General features: G+C 43.7%; 1 protein-coding gene across 6 annotated transcripts in view; it reads right to left on the reverse strand.

Moving 5' to 3' along the window:
• STPG2 (sperm tail PG-rich repeat containing 2) overlaps positions 1 to 20,312 on the reverse strand; it is a 373,296-nt gene that overhangs the window by 218,184 nt on the left and 134,800 nt on the right. For all 6 annotated transcript variants that reach the window (XM_072118075.1, XM_072118057.1, XM_072118038.1 and 3 more), the window contains one exon: positions 15,689 to 15,781. In XM_072118075.1, coding sequence (XP_071974176.1) covers positions 15,689 to 15,781 — 93 coding nt within the window. The remainder of the gene's footprint in view (positions 1 to 15,688; positions 15,782 to 20,312) is intronic.

A 20,312-nucleotide genomic window follows, 5' to 3' on the forward strand; every position in this document is an offset into this window, starting at 1 on the left:
GACTTTTTCAGAATATATGAGAAAAATTCCCATTTTTTGGGGGGGGGGGGTCTTTTGTCTTTGAGAACATTATGCCTTTAAGGTCTTCCCTTAGTTGCTGAAAATTTGCCCTCCTGAAGTTTAGAGTGTTGGTTGCCCCTTCCCTGACGCTCTTAGTAAACCGTAGTACAAAATCAATGATATTATGATCACTATTCCCCAGGTTCCCCCCAACCTGTAGTTTTGATACCCTATCAGGTCTGTTGGTTAGGATAAGGTCCAGCAGTGCCACCCTCTTGTTGGCTCCAGGACTATTTGCGACAGGTATTTGTCTTTTGTTGTTGACAAGAACCTGCTACCTTTGAAGGACCTGCATGTTTCTGCCCCCCAGTCAATATCGAAGTCCCCCATGATAAATACTTCACCATGCTGTGAAGCCGCATCCATTTCCCTTATCAGCATTTCCTCTGTTGCCTCTATTATATTTGGAGCCTTATAACAAACCCCTAGTAATATTTTATTATTCTTTTTCCCTCCCCTTATCTCCACCCATAGGGACTCCACATTTGCATTTGCGTTACTGATGTCATCTCGCAAGACAGGCTTGAGGCAAGAATTCACATATAAATAAACCCCTCCCCCTTTTTTATTTATACGATCCTTTCTAAAAAAGACTATAACCATCTATAGTAACTGCCCAGTCATAGCTACTGTCCAGCCATGTCTCGCTGATACCCACTATATCATATTTCCGCTCCAACATCAAGAGTTCCAGTTCCTCCATTTTGTTTGTGAGGCTTCTGGCATTTGTGTACATGCACTTTATATGGTTTTCCATGTCTGTATTCCTTTTGTCCTTATTCCCCACTCTCATTCCATCCCCCCTTCCTCCCCCATGGACTATGACTCTTCCCAGCTCTCTATCTACACTGTCTATTTGCCGTGCACAAGTGTAGTTGCCCTCCCCCCAGGTCTCTAGTTTAAACACTCCTCCAACCTTCTAGCCATTTTTTCCCCCAAAACAGCTGCACCCTCCCCATTGAGGTGCAGCCCATCCCTACTGTAGAGCCTGTAGCTGACAGAAAAGTCAGCCCAGTTCTCCATGAACCCAAAACCCTCCTTCCTACACCAACTTTTGAGCCACTTATATACCTCCCTGATCTCCCGCTGCCTTTCTGGTGTGGCACGTGGTACAGGCAGTATTTCGGAGAAAACTACCTTTGAGGTCCTTGCCCTGAGCTTATGGCCTAAATCCCTGAAATCATTTTTAAGGACCTTCCACCTACCTGTTACTTTGTCATTAGTGCCAATGTGGACCATGACCGCTGGTTCCTCACCAGCCCCTCCCAGTAATCTGTCAACCCGATCCGCAACATGCCGAACCCGCGCACCCGGCAAACAACACACTGTTCGGTAGGCACTGTCTTTGTGACAGATTGCCCTGTGTATTCCCCTAATAATCGAATCTCCCACTACCAGCACCTGTCTGACCTCAAGAATTTATCATGCAAACATTTTAAATTGTAGATATCATAATAAAGAGGGTGGAAAGTAGATCGGCACTCACCAAAATTCTTCTTCATTCCAGTTTATTGGTGCATACTTACAAACAACAAAGGTTGCATGTGGGGAGGGGAGGTGCAGGGACTCAAAAAATGCAAAGTGCATTCGCACCAGACGAAGCGCCAAGAGCGCAAAACAGCTGTCGGGCACGTTACATTTTTTGTAACCAATAAACTGGAATGAAGAAGAATTTTGGTGAGTGCCTATCTACTTTCTACCCTCTTTATTATGATATCTGAAATTTTTGTGCTGTAGAATCAGAGCGCCACCACATTGCATCACAAATCCATATTGAGATTACTCATGAAGATAGCGACATATTGGGGCAGATTTACTTAACCGGTCCATTCGCGATCCAGCGGCGCGTTCTCTGCGGTGGATTCGGGTCCGGCCGGGATTTACTAAGGTAGTTCCTCCGACATCCACCAGGTGGCGCTGCTGCGCTGAAGTTCCCTGAGGCCCGCCGAAATGCACTCAAGTTCACCGGCCTATTCCTGGTGAAGGTAAGCCCGAGTCTCTCTTATTTTTTTTAAATGCGTCGGTTTTCCCTAATCCGTTGGGTTTTCATTTGGCCACGCCCCCCGATTTCCGTCGCGTGCATGCCAGCGCCGATGTGCCACAATCCGATCGTGTGCGCCAAAATACCGGGGCAATTCAGGGGAAACGGCGCAAATCGGAAAAATTCGGGTAACACGTCGGGAAAACGCGAATCGGGCCTTTAGTAAATGACCCCCATTATCTATTATGCTGACAATCAATGAGTAGTGCCACCCAGTGTAAATTCTTTTGTATTTGAGATCTTAAATTGTAGGTCATCAAAAATATAAGCCTTATTTACATTGAAACAATTATATGACTCTTGGCTGGTAGACCTAAATAAAAGTGAGATTCTATAAGAATAAAATGTTTCACAGAAGCCGGATACTTCTCCACTATACAGCTACTGATAAATTATCTTATGGATAGATCTTTCATAGTCCAGTGAGTTTAAAAAGGAACTCTTTAAGTTCCATGTTGGTGGCTTAGATATTTGATTGGTTTGCTTTATATAATGAAAGGGCCTAACCCTATAAAAATGTTTTCCCCTTTTAAAGGTCATTAACAATTTATTTCAAGAAACAAAATAAAATAGGAAAACTGCATGTACAATAATAATGACATTGTATAAGGTGGAACCATAGAAAATGATGGAAAACATACCAGGTCAAAACACAGAGCACAAACACTTGGTCATGAAGGAGGATGGAGGACCAAAATAGAGGAAAAGACTTGAAATCTCCCATCGTCACCTGCTTGTAATTCTTCACATGCGGTAGTGCACAGCCTTTACCCAATCAGCAATGAAGGGGACCACGACCTATCTCCAAATTCCTGGTCTTATCTGGCACACTGCCATAAAGTGATGGTATTATTTCCTTTAACCCTTTCCCGACGCGCAGGTACATGGAGAGGGCTCATGGGCTGAGCTCTCTCCATAGTCGGTAAGTCCCGCAATCGTTTCTAGCACCAATTGCCGGTGTAATCCCTTCAAAATGATGACATTGCTATCTTGGTTGCTCCCTGTGACGTCATCGGGGAGTGGGGATCGGTTGCCATGACAGCTTTGGCTCTTCCGAAGACCCGAGGCTGTCTCGTTTTAACCCATGCATTACAATTTGCACATTTTAATGAATGAGATGCAAAATCCCCATATACTGCCATACTGTAGTATGGCAGTATATTGTGCAAAAATGCCCAATTAAAATGTAATAACAGTTTTACTGCGTTAAACCCCGTAATGGAAAATAGCGCCCAAAGTTGAAAAGTGATCAAAAGGTTGTACAGTACTAAAATAGGTAGCATTGAAAACGTCATCAAAAGTCGCACAAAATTACACCAACCACAGCTTCGTACAACGAAGTATGAAAAAATCATAAACGCCAGAAAAATGGAAAAAATCAAAAACAAAATTTTTGTACAGGTTTTAATTTTTTTAAAAGTATGAAAACATAAAACGTATACATATTTGGTATCCCTGTGATCATACTGACCCAAAATTAAAGTAGACATGTCATTTGGGGTGCACAGTGAAAGCTGTAAAATCCCACCCCACAACAAAACGGCGCAAATGCGTTTTTTCACCATTTTTACTGCATTTGGAATTTTTTTCCCGCTTCCCAGTACACGGCATGGAACATTCGATACCATCACTATGAAGTGCAATTCGGTACACAGAAAACAAGCCATCACAGAGCTCTTTAGGTGTAAAAAAAAAAGTGTGAGTAAAAAATGGAAATGAAAAAACAAAAAGGGCCACATCATTAATGGGTTAATATCCTATAATTTCTAGCTTACAACTAAATCCTTTTATAACACATCTCCAAAACAGTTGCTTCTCCGGCTTCACTTTGATTTGGAATGACAACCTACCTACTTACATGTGATTGTCCACCTTCTATTACATTTGTATATATTGGTACCAGCCACTTTCTCCATTCATCAAAATGGAAGTGTTGACTATCATTTTATCAACTTTTTTTTTTTAATTTCTAAGATTGATTAATGGTTGAAAAGAACAGTAAACCACTTTTTGTGAAATACAAAAAGAGAGAATATTTCTTATAAAATGAGAGCAACAAATTCTCTTCAACTCTTACATTTCCATCTGAAACTTGATGTCAGCAGCATATTATTACATAGCTTGCAGAGCGGTATATTACCGTTCATTTATTTATAAAAAAATGTGTTGAAAGAATTACACAACATGCCAAACAAAGCAATCTGCAAGGCCTAGCATTTTTTAAGATGAATAATTGTTCCTTCGGGAAATGTAGAACAATTAAAATGAGTTTATAGAAGTAGAACTAAAATGTCATTTCCGATTCTTCAGAAAAAGTCTAAATAGGATTAACTTGTAAAGCTATGTTTAGCTCCAGGCCAGTTCAAAGAATTGTTATCAACTGTTGCATATGGCGGTGCCAGAGATAAATTCTGCAATATTTATTTTATGGCTTTTCACAGTAATGCATTTGCTTGGGTGTACATTTTGGTTTATTTAGTTACATTCATGAATAACAAAAAAGTTTGTTTTTAGGTAAACTTATAAAATGAAGATAAATTTGTTATATTTTCCTGAATTCCTATTGTAGTGAGTATACATTTTTTTTGTAGAGGGACATACACAATAGTCACAGTCCACAGTAGGACATTGGAATGCATTGCAGTTGTATATTCTGTAATGTACAAACAACATCCATTTGACTGTCAAGAAAACAAATTGGAATAATAAAGCATTTTCACCTTTGTTTGTGTTGGGTTTCAGTTATACAACGTTCAATATGCAGGAAAAATGCCAGGTCAACACTATCTGCTGGGTCAGCACCATTACTATGATACCAAATGTATGTCATTTTTCATATGTTTTACAACATAAAAGAAATAAACAAAAACCTTTAAAAAATGTTGTATGTGTTGTGAATTTTTAGGCATTCTGTCATTAAACATGCAAGATTAATATCGTGGAGATTTTCTGAAAAAAAACATTACTGATAACATTTCTCTATTTTTTAGATATACTATACATACTCAAGTATAAGCCTAGTTTTTCAGCACAAATTTGTGCTAAAAACCCCTAACTCGGCTTATACTCGAGTCAACTAAGAAAATAAAGTGAAAACTCACCTTTCTGACATCACCCATAGGTCCTCTTCTGTCTGAGACAGTCTGAGACAGAAGAGGACCTACAGGGGATGTAGGAAAGGTGAGCCGGCTGGGCCAGCTGTATGCTAGAGGGGCTGGCAGACTATTTACTGGGAGGCTGTGACCAATGCATTTCCCACCCTCGGCTTATACTCGAGTCAATAGGTTTTCCCAGTTTTTTGTGTTGAAATTAGGGGTCTCTGCGTTTACTCGGGTTGACTTATACTCGAATATATATGGTATTTGACAAATGCCTTTAGTGTGGAGCTGGCATATTTTAAAGTTTAATTAACATTTAAATATATATATATATTTTCTTTTTAAACTTTATTTTAATTTGAGAATTGACCATGGTAGTGTTTGATCAATTATACAATGTGCAGCATTATGTCAAATGCAGGGGCGTTGCTAGGGTGGTAAAAGATTCGGGGCACGGGCCCCAATACATATGTAGCGCTCTTACAGTAATGCCCCCTCCTGTACATAACCCCCTCACATGTGGCTGTGCCAAAAACAAGGCTACTTCTAGTATATACAGCTACAGAAACACAGGAGAAATCCCTACTTTTTTCCCTCCAGTGACTGCAGGTGACGCGTCCTCCATCTTCTCCATTAGGCATCAACACATCTTATGTTCCTCATTGTTCCTACATCTTGGTTCCCTGGCAGTGTTATCCTGGTGCTGCCCCTAACAATCTCCCCAAATACTTCACACGTTTGTCTTGCATTTAAACAAAACCAGGTGCGCGTTACCCATCACTTGTGTATTACTGGAAAAGCAAATGAGATCAAACCGAGGCCTGTCCTTGTGTCATGTGTGAACACGCTCCAAGAAATGTCCCCCACACAGCCCCCCCGCACAGTAAGTAATGTGCCCACACAGCCCCCCAGTAAGTAATGTGCCTCACACAGCCCCCAGTGAGTAATGTGCCCACACAGCCCCCCAGTGAGTAATGTGCCCACACAGCCCCCCTCCCAGTAAGTAATGTGCCCACACAGCCCCCCCCCCAGTAAGTAATGTGCCCACACAGCCCCCCCCAGTAAGTAATGTGCCCACACAGCCCCCCCAGTGAGTAATGTGCCTCACACAGCCCCCCAGTAAGTAATGTGCCCACACAGCCCCCCAGTAAGTAATGTGCCCACACAGCCCCCCCCAGTGAGTAATGTGCCTCACACAGCCCCCCAGTAAGTAATGTGCCTCACACAGCCCCCCAGTGAGTAATGTGCCTCACACAGCCCCCAGTGAGTAATGTGCCCACACAGCCCCCCAGTGAGTAATGTGCCCACACAGCCCCCCCCCAGTGAGTAATGTGCCCACACAGCCCCCCCCAGTAAGTAATGTGCCCACACAGCCCCCCCCAGTAAGTAATGTGCCCCACACAGCCTCCCATTAAGAAATGTGCCTCACACAGCCCCCCCCCCAGGAAGTAATGTGCCCACACACTGTCCCCCAGTAAGTAATGTGCCCACACACTGTCCCCCAGTAAGTAATGTGCCCACACACTGTCCCCCAGTAAGTAATGTGCCCACACACTGTCCCCCACTAAGTAATGTGCCCACACACTGTCCCCCACTAAGTAATGTGCCCCACACACTGTCCCCCACTAAGTAATGTGCCCCACACACTGTCCCCCACTAAGTAATGTGCCCCACACACTGTCCCCCACTAAGTAATGTGCCCCACACACTGTCCCCCACTAAGTAATGTGCCCCACACACTGTCCCCCACTAAGTAATGTGCCCCACACACTGTCCCCCGCAGCCCCCTCTAAAAAGTTCCCCCCAGTCATAAGTAATGTCCTCCTAAGTCCCCCATGTCCTCATAGCCCTCCTTTAATGTCCCCAGCCACAAGTAATGTCCTCCACAGCTTCCTCCCTATGTCCTCATAGCCCCCTGTAATGCCCCCAGCTTCAAGTAATGTACCCCACAGTCCCCCCCCCAAAAAAACAACAACCCTGTAATGACAGCTGCAGCTCCCATGTCCCCCACAGCCCTCCCTTCCCAGGTCCTCTTAGCCTCCTGTAATGGTCGCCACAGTTTCCTCAATGTGTCCTCTCCCCCTCCACTGTATCATTAAAAAAAAAACAAACATACTCACCCAAGTCTTCTCTCTCTCTTCCATCTGTCTTCTTGCAGCACTGAGGCGCGGTGACATCATCACCCGGCGTCTCCTGCTCCCGGCAGCTGTAGTGAGCTGCTTGAAGCAGGAGACGCTGTGAGATCGCGTCTCCTGCTCCCTGTAGTGGAGAACGGAGCCGGCGGCTCTGTTCTCCACTACAGTGCTGAGGAAATGCGCCTGGACACCGGGACATTCGGGGCATGGGACAAAAGATCCGGGGCACGGGCCCCGGCTCTTTTGACCTAGTGACGCCCCTGGTCAAATGCTTTGGCATTTCCACAGTTTTTCTGCTTTCGGAGTAGAACTTATTTTATCCTTGATGCAATTGTATGAGACCTTGTATATTGTAGGACAAGTTAACATTTTTATAGGAATCATTTTAGGGTGCATGTATGTTTTTTAATTGGAATAATAGCAAAAAAGCAATTTTTTTTTAAACTTAATAATTAACTTTTATGTAAAGTTTTTTGTATTGCATTTACTAAGTGGTATACAGTATTTTTCGGTCTATAAGGCGCATCGGAGTATAAGGCGCACCATCAATAAATGCCTGCTAAAACGTCTAGGTTCATATATAAAGGCGCACCTGATTATAAGGATGATTGACCAGCAGGTGGCAGACCTGTGCACAGTTCAAGGCAGCTGTTGTCTGTAAGTACGGTTCATATATAAGGTGCACTGGACTATAAGGCACACCTTTGATTTCTGAGAAAATCAAAGGATTTTTAGTGCACCTTATAGTCCAAAAAATACGGTAATTATTTTTTATATTCTATGGGTCATTACATTTTCTTATACTTTTTTGTATGATCATGCATAGTTTTATACATATGAATTTTTGATGACATATTACTGGAAGTTGGTCAACAGAAACAAAAACAATTTTTTTTGGGTGCTTTTTTGGTCATGCACAGGACTATAAATGGTGGATGTGAGCTAGCCACAAAAACAGCATCTTGCTCATGGCTGCCATTGATTTCTATAATACTTGTCATGCTGCAGTGAGCACAAAGTGTCTCACCGTACTGTGACTGAACCGGGTAGCCACATTGCAAATTATAGACTAGGCCCCTACTTCTATCCAGATTTCCGGTGTGGCAGGTGAGCTCCTATGAAGATGTAAGGGGTAAGCAGCTTTGGCCTGGACCTTACAGTGCAAAATAGTATAATGATATTATAGGACAGGTCTTTATGGCTGTGGAGATACCAACTATGCAGATATGTTATTATTTGAATCATTTTGATTAATTATATGAGAGCAAATGTTTTTCTTAAGGAATAATAACTAGAGATGAGCGAACATACTCGTCCGAGCTTGATGCTCGTTCGAGCATTAGCGTACTCGAAACTGCTCGTTGCTCGGACGAATACTTTGCCCGCTCGAGAAAATGGCATCTCCCGCCGTTTTGCTTTTTGGCGGCCAGAAACAGAGCCAATCACAAGCCAAGAGACTCTGCACTCCACCCAGCATGACGTGGTACCCTTACACGTCGATAGCAGTGGTTGGCTGGCCAGATCAGGTGACCCTGGAATAGACTAGCCCCTGCCTGCGCTGCTCGGATCATTCTGTGTCTGGATGCCGCTAGGGAGCGAGCTGCTGCTGGTCAGGGAAAGCGTTAGGGTGTTCTATTAGAATAGTGTTAGGCAGGAGTGTAGTGCAGCTAGTACCATACTGTGAGGAATTTGCTGGGAGACCTGCGACCGTTGTGTTTAGCTCTTAGTGACACGCATATCCACCTCAAACACCGAAGTGGGACAATTTATTAGGGGTTTGAGTAGAATTAGGCAGAGTCTGCTGATTTTTTTTTTTTTTTAGCTGTATTTCATTTTATAGCTCAAACTCATCTTGCAAAGCAGTGTGCTCTCATTGTAGGCTACAAAATAGTCATAGGAGAACCCCAACGGCTTACTTAGGCCTACAATAGCGTTATATTTTCCTTTTTTTTGTTTGCTTGTGGCTGGGCTTGCTGGCACTAGTAGTCCAGCTAGTACCATACTGTGAGGAATTTGCTGGGAGACCTGCGACCGTTGTGTTTAGCTCTTAGTGACACGCATATCCACCTCAAACACCGAAGTGGGACAATTTATTAGGGGTTTGATTAGAATTAGGCAGAGTCTGCTGATTTTTTTTTTTTACCTTTATTTCATTTTATAGCTCAAACTCATCTTGCAAAGCACAAAATCCAGTTGTGTGCTGTCAGTGTAGGTTAGAAACTAGCCATAGCAATAGGATAGCATCGTTTTGTTAAAAAAAATTAAAAACTAAAAAAAATAAACACAAAATTTTTTTTTTTTCAAGTTTACACTTTAATTTGGAAAATGTTTAACCCGAGGGCTAGGGGTAGAGGACGAGGGCGTGGACGTGGGCGTCAAACTACTGCAGGGGTCAGAGGCCGTGGTCCTGGGCGGGGTGAGACACCACCTGCTGATGGGGGAGCAGGGGAACGCCGCAGAGGTACACTCCCTAGGTTCATCATGTCTCAAGTTACTGGGACTCGTGGTAGAGCACTGTTGAGGCCAGAACAGTGCGAAGAGGTGATGTCGTGGATTGCGGACAATGCTTCTAGCCATTTGTCCACCAGTCAGTCTTCCACGCAGTCCACCCATGTCACCGAAATCGGCACTCCTCCAGCTCCTCCTCCTCCTTCCCCCCAGTCTGCCCCCTCCCACCAAAATTTGGCATTTGAACCGGCATACTCTGAGGAACTGTTTTCTGGACCCTTCCCACAGTCACAAACCACTTGTCCTGCTGCTGCTGAGCTATTTTCCGATGCCCAGGTTTTCCACCAGTCGCAGTCTGTGGGTGATGATGACATTATTCACGTAGTGGAAGAAGTGTGTAAAGAGGTGTCGGACGATGAGGAGACACGGTTGTCAGACAGTGGGGAAGTTGTTGTCAGGGCAGGAAGTCCGAGGGGGGAGCAGACTGAGGGATCGGAGGATGATGAGGTGACAGACCCAAGCTGGGTTGAGAGGCCGGGTGAACACAGTGCTTCTGAGACGGAGGCGAGTCCTATAGCAGAACAGGTTGGAAGAGGCAGTGGTGGGGCCAGACGGAGAGGCAGGGCCAGAGCTAGTGCATCAGCGACCAAATGTTGCCCGTAGTCAAGCTCCCGTGGCGAGGGCTAGATTTTCAGAAGTCTGGAGGTTTTTTAAAGAAACACTGGATGACCGACGGACTGTGGTGTGCAACCTTTGCCAAACCAGGATCAGCAGGGGTTCCACCACTACTAGCTTAACTACCACCAGTATGCGCAGGCATCTGAATGCTAAACACCCCACTCAATGGCACCAAGCCCATTCACCTCCGGCCGGGCACACCACTGCTCCTTCCCCTGTGTCATCTGCTAGTCAGCCCCCTGCCCAGGACCCCGGCCCAAACACCTCCCGTGCGAAAACCCCATCTTCGCCTCCACGATCCTCCACAGCATCCACCAGCGTTCAGCTCTCCATACCCCAGACGCTGGAGCGCAAAAGGAGGTATAGCGCAACCCACCCACACGCCCAAGCCCTCAACGTCCACATCTCCAAGTTGCTTAGCCTGGAGATGCTGCCCTATAGGCTGGTAGAGACCGAGGCCTTTCGAAACCTCATGGCGGCGGCCGCCCCTCGGTATTCGGTCCCCAGCCGCCACTACTTTTCCCGATGTGCCGTCCCAGCCCTGCACAAGCACGTGTCAGAGAACATCCTCCGTGCCCTGATCAACGCCGTTTCTGACAAGGTCCACCTGACCACGGACACGTGGACGAGTGCTGCCGGGCAGGGCCACTATCTATCGCTGACGGCACATTGGGTTAACTTGGTGGAGGCTGGGACCGAGTCTGACCCTGGGGCTGGTCATATACTGCCGACGCCGAGGATTGCGGGGCCTACCTCAGTCCAGGTCTCAAAGGCCTACTATGCCTCCTCCTCCTCCCACCCCTCCTCCACCTCCTCTTCTGAATTACCATCCGTGGGCATGGCGCCATCAGTCGGTAGCTCTAGGCACAGCAGCAGTGCCATCGCTAAGCGACAGCAGGCGGTGCTCAAACTGCTGAGCCTAGGCGATAAAAGGCACACCGCCCAAGAGTTATTACAGGGCATCACGGCGCAGACTGATCTGTGGCTGGCACCGCTGAACCTGAAGCCAGGCATGGTTGTGTGTGACAACGGCCGTAACCTGGTGGCAGCTCTGCAACTCGGCAGACTGACACATGTGCCATGCCTGGCCCATGTGTTAAATCTCATAGTTCAGCGTTTCCTCAAGACATACCCCAATCTGTCTGATTTGCTCATGAAGGTGCGCCGCATCTGTGCGCATTTCAGGAAGTCCAGCACAGATGCTGCCACTCTCAGGGCAGCGCAGGAGGAGGAGGAGGATGAGGAGGAAGAGGAGGAGAATGTTGGCGAGACAGAAGAGGGGACCATTGTTCAGTCCTTCACTGTTCAGCGTGTATGGGCAGAAGAAGAGGAGTTGGAGGAGTTGGAGGAGGAGGAAATGGACAGTCAGGCCAGTGAGGGGAGTGAATTCTTGCGCGTTGGGACTCTGGCGCATATGGCAGATTTCATGCTAAGCTGCCTATCCCGTGACCCTTGCGTTCAAAGAATTTATTCCAGCACCGATTACTGGGTATTCACTCTCCTGGACCCACGGTACAAGCAAAATCTTTCCACTCTCATCCCTGGAGAGGAAAGGAGTGTGAGAATGCATGAATACCAGCAGGCCCTGGTGCACAAGCTGAAACAGTATTTCCCTTCTGACAGCGCTAGCGGCAGAGGGCGTACTTCTGCGGGACAAGTAGCGAGGGAGAGTAGGCGACCAGGCAGCTTGTCCAGCACTGGCAGGGGTACGCTTTACAAGGCCTTTGCCAGTTTTATGTCACCCCAGCAAGACACTGTCACCTGTCCCCAGTCTCGGCAGAGTAGGGCTGATCTTTACAGAAAGATGGTGAGGGAGTATGTAGCTGACCATACCATCGTCCTAAATGATCAAACAGCTCCCTACAACTACTGGGTTTCAAAGCTGGACATGTGGCACGAACTGGCGCTGTACGCCTTGGAGGTTCTTGCCTGCCCTGCCGCTAGCGTCTTGTCCGAGCGGGTTTTCAGTGCAGCTGGTGGCATCATCACCGATAAGCGTACACGCCTGTCGACTGACAGCGCTGACAGGCTGACGCTTATCAAGATGAATAAAGCCTGGATTTCTCCGCATTTCCATTCTCCACCAGGTGAAAGAAGCTGAACCTGAATAATGTATGCACTCCTCCTCCTCATTGTCCTCCTTCTCCTCCTCTTTGTACACTAAAGCAGAGGAAACTGGCTATTTTTTTGCCAGGGCCAACTGGCTCTGGCTATAGTACTCTATGTATTTAATTTTTCTCGAGGGCCAACTACCCTGTCCTCTGTTTTAAACTATTTTTGGGAGTGCCACATACAGGCACTCAATCTATGTAATTTTTCTGGAGGACCAGCTACCTGCTCCTCTGGTTTGAAAACTTTTTTGGACTGCCACATACAGGCACTCAATTTATTTAATCTTTGGAGGACCAGCTACCTGCTCCTCTGCTTTGAAAACTTTTTTGGACTACCACATACAGGCACTCAATCTATGTAATTTTTCTGGAGGAACAGCTACCTGCTCCTCTGGTTTGAAAACTTTTTTGGACTGCCACATACAGGCACTCAATCTATGTAATTTTTCTGGAGGACCAGCTACCTGCTCCTCTGGTTTGAAAACTTTTTTGGACAGCCACATACAGGCACTATCCAAATTAAATTGTCTCCATAGCAGCCTCCACACGTCGTCTTTTTAGCTGCCTTCACACGTTGTCTCCATTGCTACCTCCACACGTCATCGCCATAGCTGCCTCCAAAAGTAGTCCATATAGCTGCCTCCATACATGGTCCGCTTATCAAACGAGCTGTGTCAGGCAGAATTTTGGGTTGTTTTCATGGCTTCCACATCAAACTTGTTAACTTTGTCGCCACCCTGCTGTGTAATCCACAAAATATACTGGCAAACTTTTATCATTTACCAATATTATTTCAGCGCTTCTTGCGCATCTGTTTACATTCCCCTCACCCGCCATATCCTAAACTTATAAGAACGCTACTACACTTGATCTTATACAAAAGGTTCTTAGAAGTGCTGTTTGGGGAGTAGCCTAGAGACAGGGGCTTGGATTGGCGAAAGCTCGCCTGGCAGCGGAGCGCCAGCTCCATCCCAAGATCCAACTAACATAGTTTTAACTGCAGCACCTTTAATCTACTACTAGTTCACTGCCTCCATACATGGTCCCCTTATCAAACGAGCTGTGTCAGGCAGAATTTTGAGTTGTTTTCATGGCTTCCACATCAAACTTGTTAACTTTGTCACCACCCTGCTGTGTAATCCACAAAATATACTGGCAAACTTTTATCATTTACCGATATTATTTGAGCGCTTCTTGCTCACCTCCTTTGGTTCCTCTCTGCCACCCATTTGTTTTAAGCCTGAGTCCATTTGGGGTATGTTGCCAAGACACTCTCTAGCCTGCCGCTGCTGCCGCTGCCTCTGCATAGTCCCCTATAGTGTCAGGGTCAATTATTGGATGTTTTAGATGCTATCTAGCCTCATTCGGTCACTCTGTCATTGCCATGCTGTTGCCCATACTTTTGGCATAATGGTGCGATTAAGCAGCCTCAGAGGCATCTATGCATGCTGCCCCTGCTGTTTTCTGTCCATTTCCGTGGTGTTTCCATCCTTTTCTGAGGTTCCCAGGTGCTTGGCCAAGCTTCCCTGTGCAGATCCTTGGTCCCCTTGAAAAATGCTCGAGTCTCCCATTGACTTCAATGGGGCTCGTTATTCGAGACGAGCACTCGAGCATCGGGAAAAGTTCGTCTCGAATAACGAGTACCCGAGCATTTTAGTGCTCGCTCATCTCTAATAATAACGCTTTGATACTGTAATTAGCATTGGCCATGACATCTGAGGGGTTTAGCTACTGGATTATGGACTAATTGACAGCAGAATACGGATTTTAAGAGAAAGTGCATATCTTCTCATGTTTTTAAGGAAAAGAAGGAACCTAACATCTGACAACCAGAGAGTAAGCATGTTTAAGACAGAAAACAAGAATCATAACGTGAAAAAAAGACTAGGTTTCTCTTACCATGGGCTCATTTCTGTTACACAGGGACAATGGGAAGGGACAATCACAAATCATCAATCTCCTCCAGCACATTCATGCTCTGGCATCTTTTATTCGACCATCTATAATAGGAGCTTTCAAATACAGTTCATGGAGCCACTACTTCAAAATGCTCTAGGCTTGGCCAGATGAAGGCAAGCCTTTGCTAGACACTTAAGGAGTGGTTCCCCTCTTACAGAGCAGTGTGGTCATCATGAAGCAATATGATTTCTTAATATGCTAATTAGATATATCTAGTCCCAGGGAAGCATTCAGCAGTTCTTACTTGTCACATTTTGATAACCGGTAATCATACTAGAGGCTGTGTATACAATTGATAGCTAGTGCAGAAACATAGCGCATCTCTGCCAGTACAAGCCTTGAAAAATCTCCCCTTAGATTTGGAGCTGGGTATGTACAATTTATTTTTATTTTGGTTGCTTACCCAGTTATGCTACCATGGAGTTTTTCCTGGAAAATATCTCTAAACATGACACAAACTTAAGTTAACTTATGTTAGCTGGAAAGTAAGCTTCTTTATAAACTATCAAAATATCTGTTGTTATAACAACGCAAGCAAGCTGTAGCTAAAGGCGTAATGCTAATATGATTGTTATTTGGAGATTCCTGAGCCAGCATATGGCATATGCTGGCATATGTAGGCTTCTGCATTACTATGACTAGTTGCACTAGTGGAAGTTATCAGCAGGTTTGTCCTAACAGTGCGGGTTGTTCTCCGTAGTAGATAAAATTAGTGGAAAGATTGAAAAACCTCCTTATTCTAATTTAAATCCCTTTATGTTATTGTAATTCTACACCAATATTAATACAGAAATATCTAGAACTTAGCTAGTTTGCGTAAAGGGGGCTGAAGCCGTCTGAGACAGCCTTCTTGTATTATCACTGTTCATGGTGCTGCTCCTCCCTCTTTTCCTCTGCTCTTGTGTGACTATTAGCAGAAGTCAATAAAGGCAGAGCTGATTTCTGTTACAGCAAGGCTATGATCATTTTAAAGGTTATATAAGCAATCTGTATCAGTTAAAGGCCACACATATACTAAAAAGACAAAAGAGACTCAATTAGGGGGAGTCTGGTGGATCTTTATCATATACTTTTAAAGCCAGCAAAATAGGAGCAAAGTAAAAACTAGTATACATTGTGCACATGAGCTTTCTCATAAGATTACCAGAAATTCTCTACCTTTGCAGTTATGTTGGTACTCAGTCTTTCTGTTCCCGATGAAAATACAGAGGTTCTTTTATGTTTGTATGGTTCTTCAATCTTGTCTTTAACCTACAGAATTTGTGTGACAGTGAAAACAAGGGTTAAAAGAATGAAATGCCCAAACATACACTACACTAAATAAATACATACACTCCCCATAATTACATATGTGTGGCTCACTACTGTCTGGTAGACAGGACAGTAAATGTTGAAAAGGTTGAAAAGAAGACACATAAATATGTTGTCATAATGCAAAGCAACATCATTTGGTTTTTCATTTTTTAATAATCAAACATGTAAAATGTGAACTAAATGATCTTAGTATTAGTATTTCAGTATTCTTAGTCCTTTTTTCTATGAAAAGTTCTGCTATTTACCACAAAAATGACACACACAGGCAGACACTTCATGATTCCCCTGTGCTATGAGATGGAGTGTGCTGACAATGTGCTTAGATGGTTCAGAGTTTATCTACACTTTCATTTAGCTTCTCAAGATTCTATTAATATCTGACACTTAGAAAAAGAGATATGAGACAGATCAGAATCATGCGAATGATATTAAAATCAATGATACACTACGCCCCTGCTATCTCACCTCCCCTTGGATCCAGAGCTTATTTTTTCTGTAGAGTTTGTCTTTTCCTTTGGACACAAAGGAACACATTTACTTACCCGTCCCGTCGCAATCCCTGCTGTGCGTTGTCCGACGAGGATTCGGATCTTCCTTGATTCACATAGCTTGTGCGCCCAATTTCCTGCTTCCACCGCTTCCCCCCGCTGAGGTATGCCGGAGTTCACCTCCTTCTTCCAGGTGCATGTGAGTGCTGATCATGCGACACAATTTAGTTTTTATATTCCACGGTTTGTCCGAATCAGTCGGGTTGTCTGATGTCCACGCCCCTCGATTTGTGTCGCATGCAAGCCGGCGCCGATGCACCACAATCTGATTGTGTGCGCCAAAAACCCGGGGTAATACAGGGGAAACTGTAAAAAGTCGGAAAACCCAACAAAAGTGCGCTGTTCGGACCTTTAGTAAATGTGCCCCAAAGTCTGCCCCTTCCCCCATTTTCAACTACAGTGCAAGACAAGCTATGGTTTATGGTCATATCCAGGGACAATCAAAATATAAACAACAGGACTCATAGAGACAGGTCAGAATTATATCCGTGAAATGCTGTATTTTTGTTAATAGAATTAACAAGAATTAGAGAATGTGTAATTTTGTTATCCTGAGTACATTTAGGAATCTTGTCTTCATGGGAATACCCCTTTAATATTTTGACATTTAAAGATTTGTAGGTATAAATGTCGATGTGTCAGTGTCTTCTTAGCTAACCCAAGTCACAGTCTTCATCTCACAACCCTCAGACCTAGGAAACAAATAATAAAAGAAAGAAGAATCCGGCCTTGGGCCACCAAGGTACATATAAATATTTAGCTGTTTTTCTGCATTGATCAAAAGTTGCTGGCAATGAAAAACAAGTTTCTGTTGCTGTTGTGTTGCTTTTATAGCCAGTATCTTATCTCACCTTGCCAGAGCCGCCTGAATAAAAGTTTAGTTTTATTTTTTTCAATGCAAATAAGCAAACAATAAAACTAGTCTGTGGAATCATTTATACCCATGTGTTTTATCCTCAGAAGTAGAAAATAAAATGAAAATATGCTCTTCCTTAAATAAAAGTCCTATTCAGCAATGATACTTCTCATTACAATGTCCAGCTGTCCAGCTAGGATGCTGTTGTGGGCAGATTTTAGCCTTAATAGGCTTTTTAAATCAATATTATATTGTGGGATGAACTGTCAGAAATAATAATTTTCATATTTCTTTCATTCTGTAAAAAAAGAAAGTGGAAACTTGAAACTAGGATAACAGGGCTAGATTTGCAATTAGAAACAATGAAACATGAATGCTGCATTAAATGCATCTAAATGCATCAGGTAATGCAACTAATGCAAACCACGTAGTTGAGGCAGAGGTGGCAGCGCCTCCACTCCAAGTAAATCCTCTGCAAGAGGACTTGAGATTTTATAAATTACCTAGGTGCTGCTAAGCTAAATCCTCTGCAACACAAATTTACAAACTTGAAATCCCTTTGCCACAGTGATCCCTACTGCTTTCACCACCAATAGTAAGAACCACTCTTCTCTTTGTTTGTCCAATTTGGAGTTGTTAACTTCTGATCTGGACTATTTGACAATTCTGTGAGATCACACTAGTGTGTTGTGTACCTCACAGTGATTCAGTTTGATCTCTTCACCAAATATTATTCAAGTCCAGTATTTGGGTGCATACCTTTAGATTCTTTTCCTGAGATTCTTTTCCCGAGGGGGCGTAAATACGGTGTATTTACTTCCCCTATTTGCCGGCTATGGGTGCACAGAGCAGTACGGTCCATACGCGGCCATGTCCTATCTTTCCCCATAATATGGTGCTGTGCGCCATATATCTCTATGGAAAGGGGTGGGGGAAATCACCTGATTGCTTATTCATTATAATACCCTGCAATACTGATGTATTGCAGGGTATTAGTAATGTCACCCTATGCACATGCACAGGCTGACACCGTGCCTTTAAGATGACGTCATAAATTCCATCCTACAGACACTGCTTACAGGCATCCCTGGGGTCCTGATCGGACCTCAGGAATGCCATAGGAACGATCGGTGCCCCCAATAATGGCACGAGGGGTGATAGTGGGGGAAAGACCACCAGAAGGCATTAAACGGGTTAAACACCCGCGGTCGCTACTGGGGTGTGGGCTATTAGTTACAGTCAGCACCATGTGTATCCCGATACTGTCCCGATTCCGATCTTTAACTGAGCCGGCATCAGCTCTGCGTCCGATATATCAGACGCTAAGAGGTTAAAGTATTAATCTTTATATATTTGTTATACATGGTCTCCTTCCTTTTAAAGTACATTTTTAAAACGTTGATAATGAGCCTGAGGGATACCCCCAAGCCACTCTGTGATCTGGTTTTACAAGCTGTTACACTGTCTCACCCTCCCCCTACTCCCTCAGCATCTGCTCTATCAGGAGGTCATGGATAACAAATATAAGAAGATTACTACAGACATGGGTGCTCGATCTATGAGTAAGTGTCCCTGATTTTTGATGTTTGATTTTAACGGCAGATTTTCTTAAGTCATGACAGACACATACTGTAGGGTGCCGTTATTATATGTCTAAGATATTACAGCTGCCAGTTCCTACATTTAGATAACATACTATCACAAGTAAAATAAAAGCTATAAAGTCTTTACAATGTCACTTTTCATTTCTATATGGTAACATTTTAAGTATGCAGCAGCTTTGTTTCAGAAATATGGACTTCCACTACATTAAAAACCTACTCACTGACACATTATAATATATTCTTTGCACTTTTCCTTTCTCTTTTTAGACATATCTAAGTACAGCTTTACAGTCATAGTTCCCTTCATACTTATAATGGGATTTTTTTAGCACCTTTGTGAAGGTTTTATTAATTAAATCATGAAAGTTCCTTAAAGAAACAATGTCATTATATAACAAATCTACAAAGGAAATTTTTTTCTTATAAAGATTTCATTTGCCAGCTCTATTCAGTAAAGTCACTTTAGTGGATTACGTTTGAAATCCTGTCTGAAATAGAGAGCTTACTGCCTTTAAACCTGGTTTCTCATCATGCATCTAAACAAATGACCTTTTTCATGCCAATATCACTCATTGCCTAGCAGCCATTGTCCGGGCTTTAGCTGCAATCAGACTTCACTTCTAGAAAGTTCACATGCATATAGGGAGCATTATTAAAAGCAAAGCCAGACCATCTTTCATGTAGTATTAGAAAGAATTTGGTACACAATAGCAATATATTTTATTGTTCAGTTTCCGTTATTCAAGCTGTTAAATGTACTTTCATTATACTGTACTTCAGATTTGTAATGGGTCAAATCTTTTATCATATATAAAAGTAGATTTACATATTTCACATCTTATAAATCTTCTAATTAAATAAGTAGAAAACATTTCATTATGCATGTAAATTTTATTAGGGATTCATCTTTGATAAGTTAAAGGGGTTGACTTCTTTTTTTAAAAATCTCTTTCATTAGACATGTATCTTCATGTACTGTACATGTACCTGTGCCTTTGTGCTTGATAATGCCTTCATAGAGAGGGTGAAACGTTGCTTTTTTATCATGGTGGAATAAAGAAATACTTTTTTAGGCTACATTCGCTCAAACATATGGGGGACGTATATATGCCCGACGTACTCTCACCGGCCACTTTATTAGGTACACCATGCTAGTAACGGGTTGGACCCCCTTTTGCCTTCAGAACTGCCTCAATTCTTCGTGGCATAGATTCAAAAAGGTGCTGGAAGCATTCCTCAGAGATTTTGACATGATGGCATCACACAGTTGCCGTAGATTTGTCGGCTGCACATCCATGATGCGAATCTCCCGTTCCACCACATCCCAAAGATGCTCTATTGCAGTGATGGCGAACCTTTTAGAGACCGAGTGCCCAAACTGCAACCCAAAACCTAATTACTTATCGCAAAGTGCCATTACGGCAATTTAACCATAAAACTGATGGTGTAGTTTAGAATCA

Source organism: Engystomops pustulosus, chromosome 1 (genome assembly GCF_040894005.1).
Source record: "Engystomops pustulosus chromosome 1, aEngPut4.maternal, whole genome shotgun sequence".
In the NCBI taxonomy this organism is placed as follows: domain Eukaryota; kingdom Metazoa; phylum Chordata; class Amphibia; order Anura; family Leptodactylidae; genus Engystomops; species Engystomops pustulosus.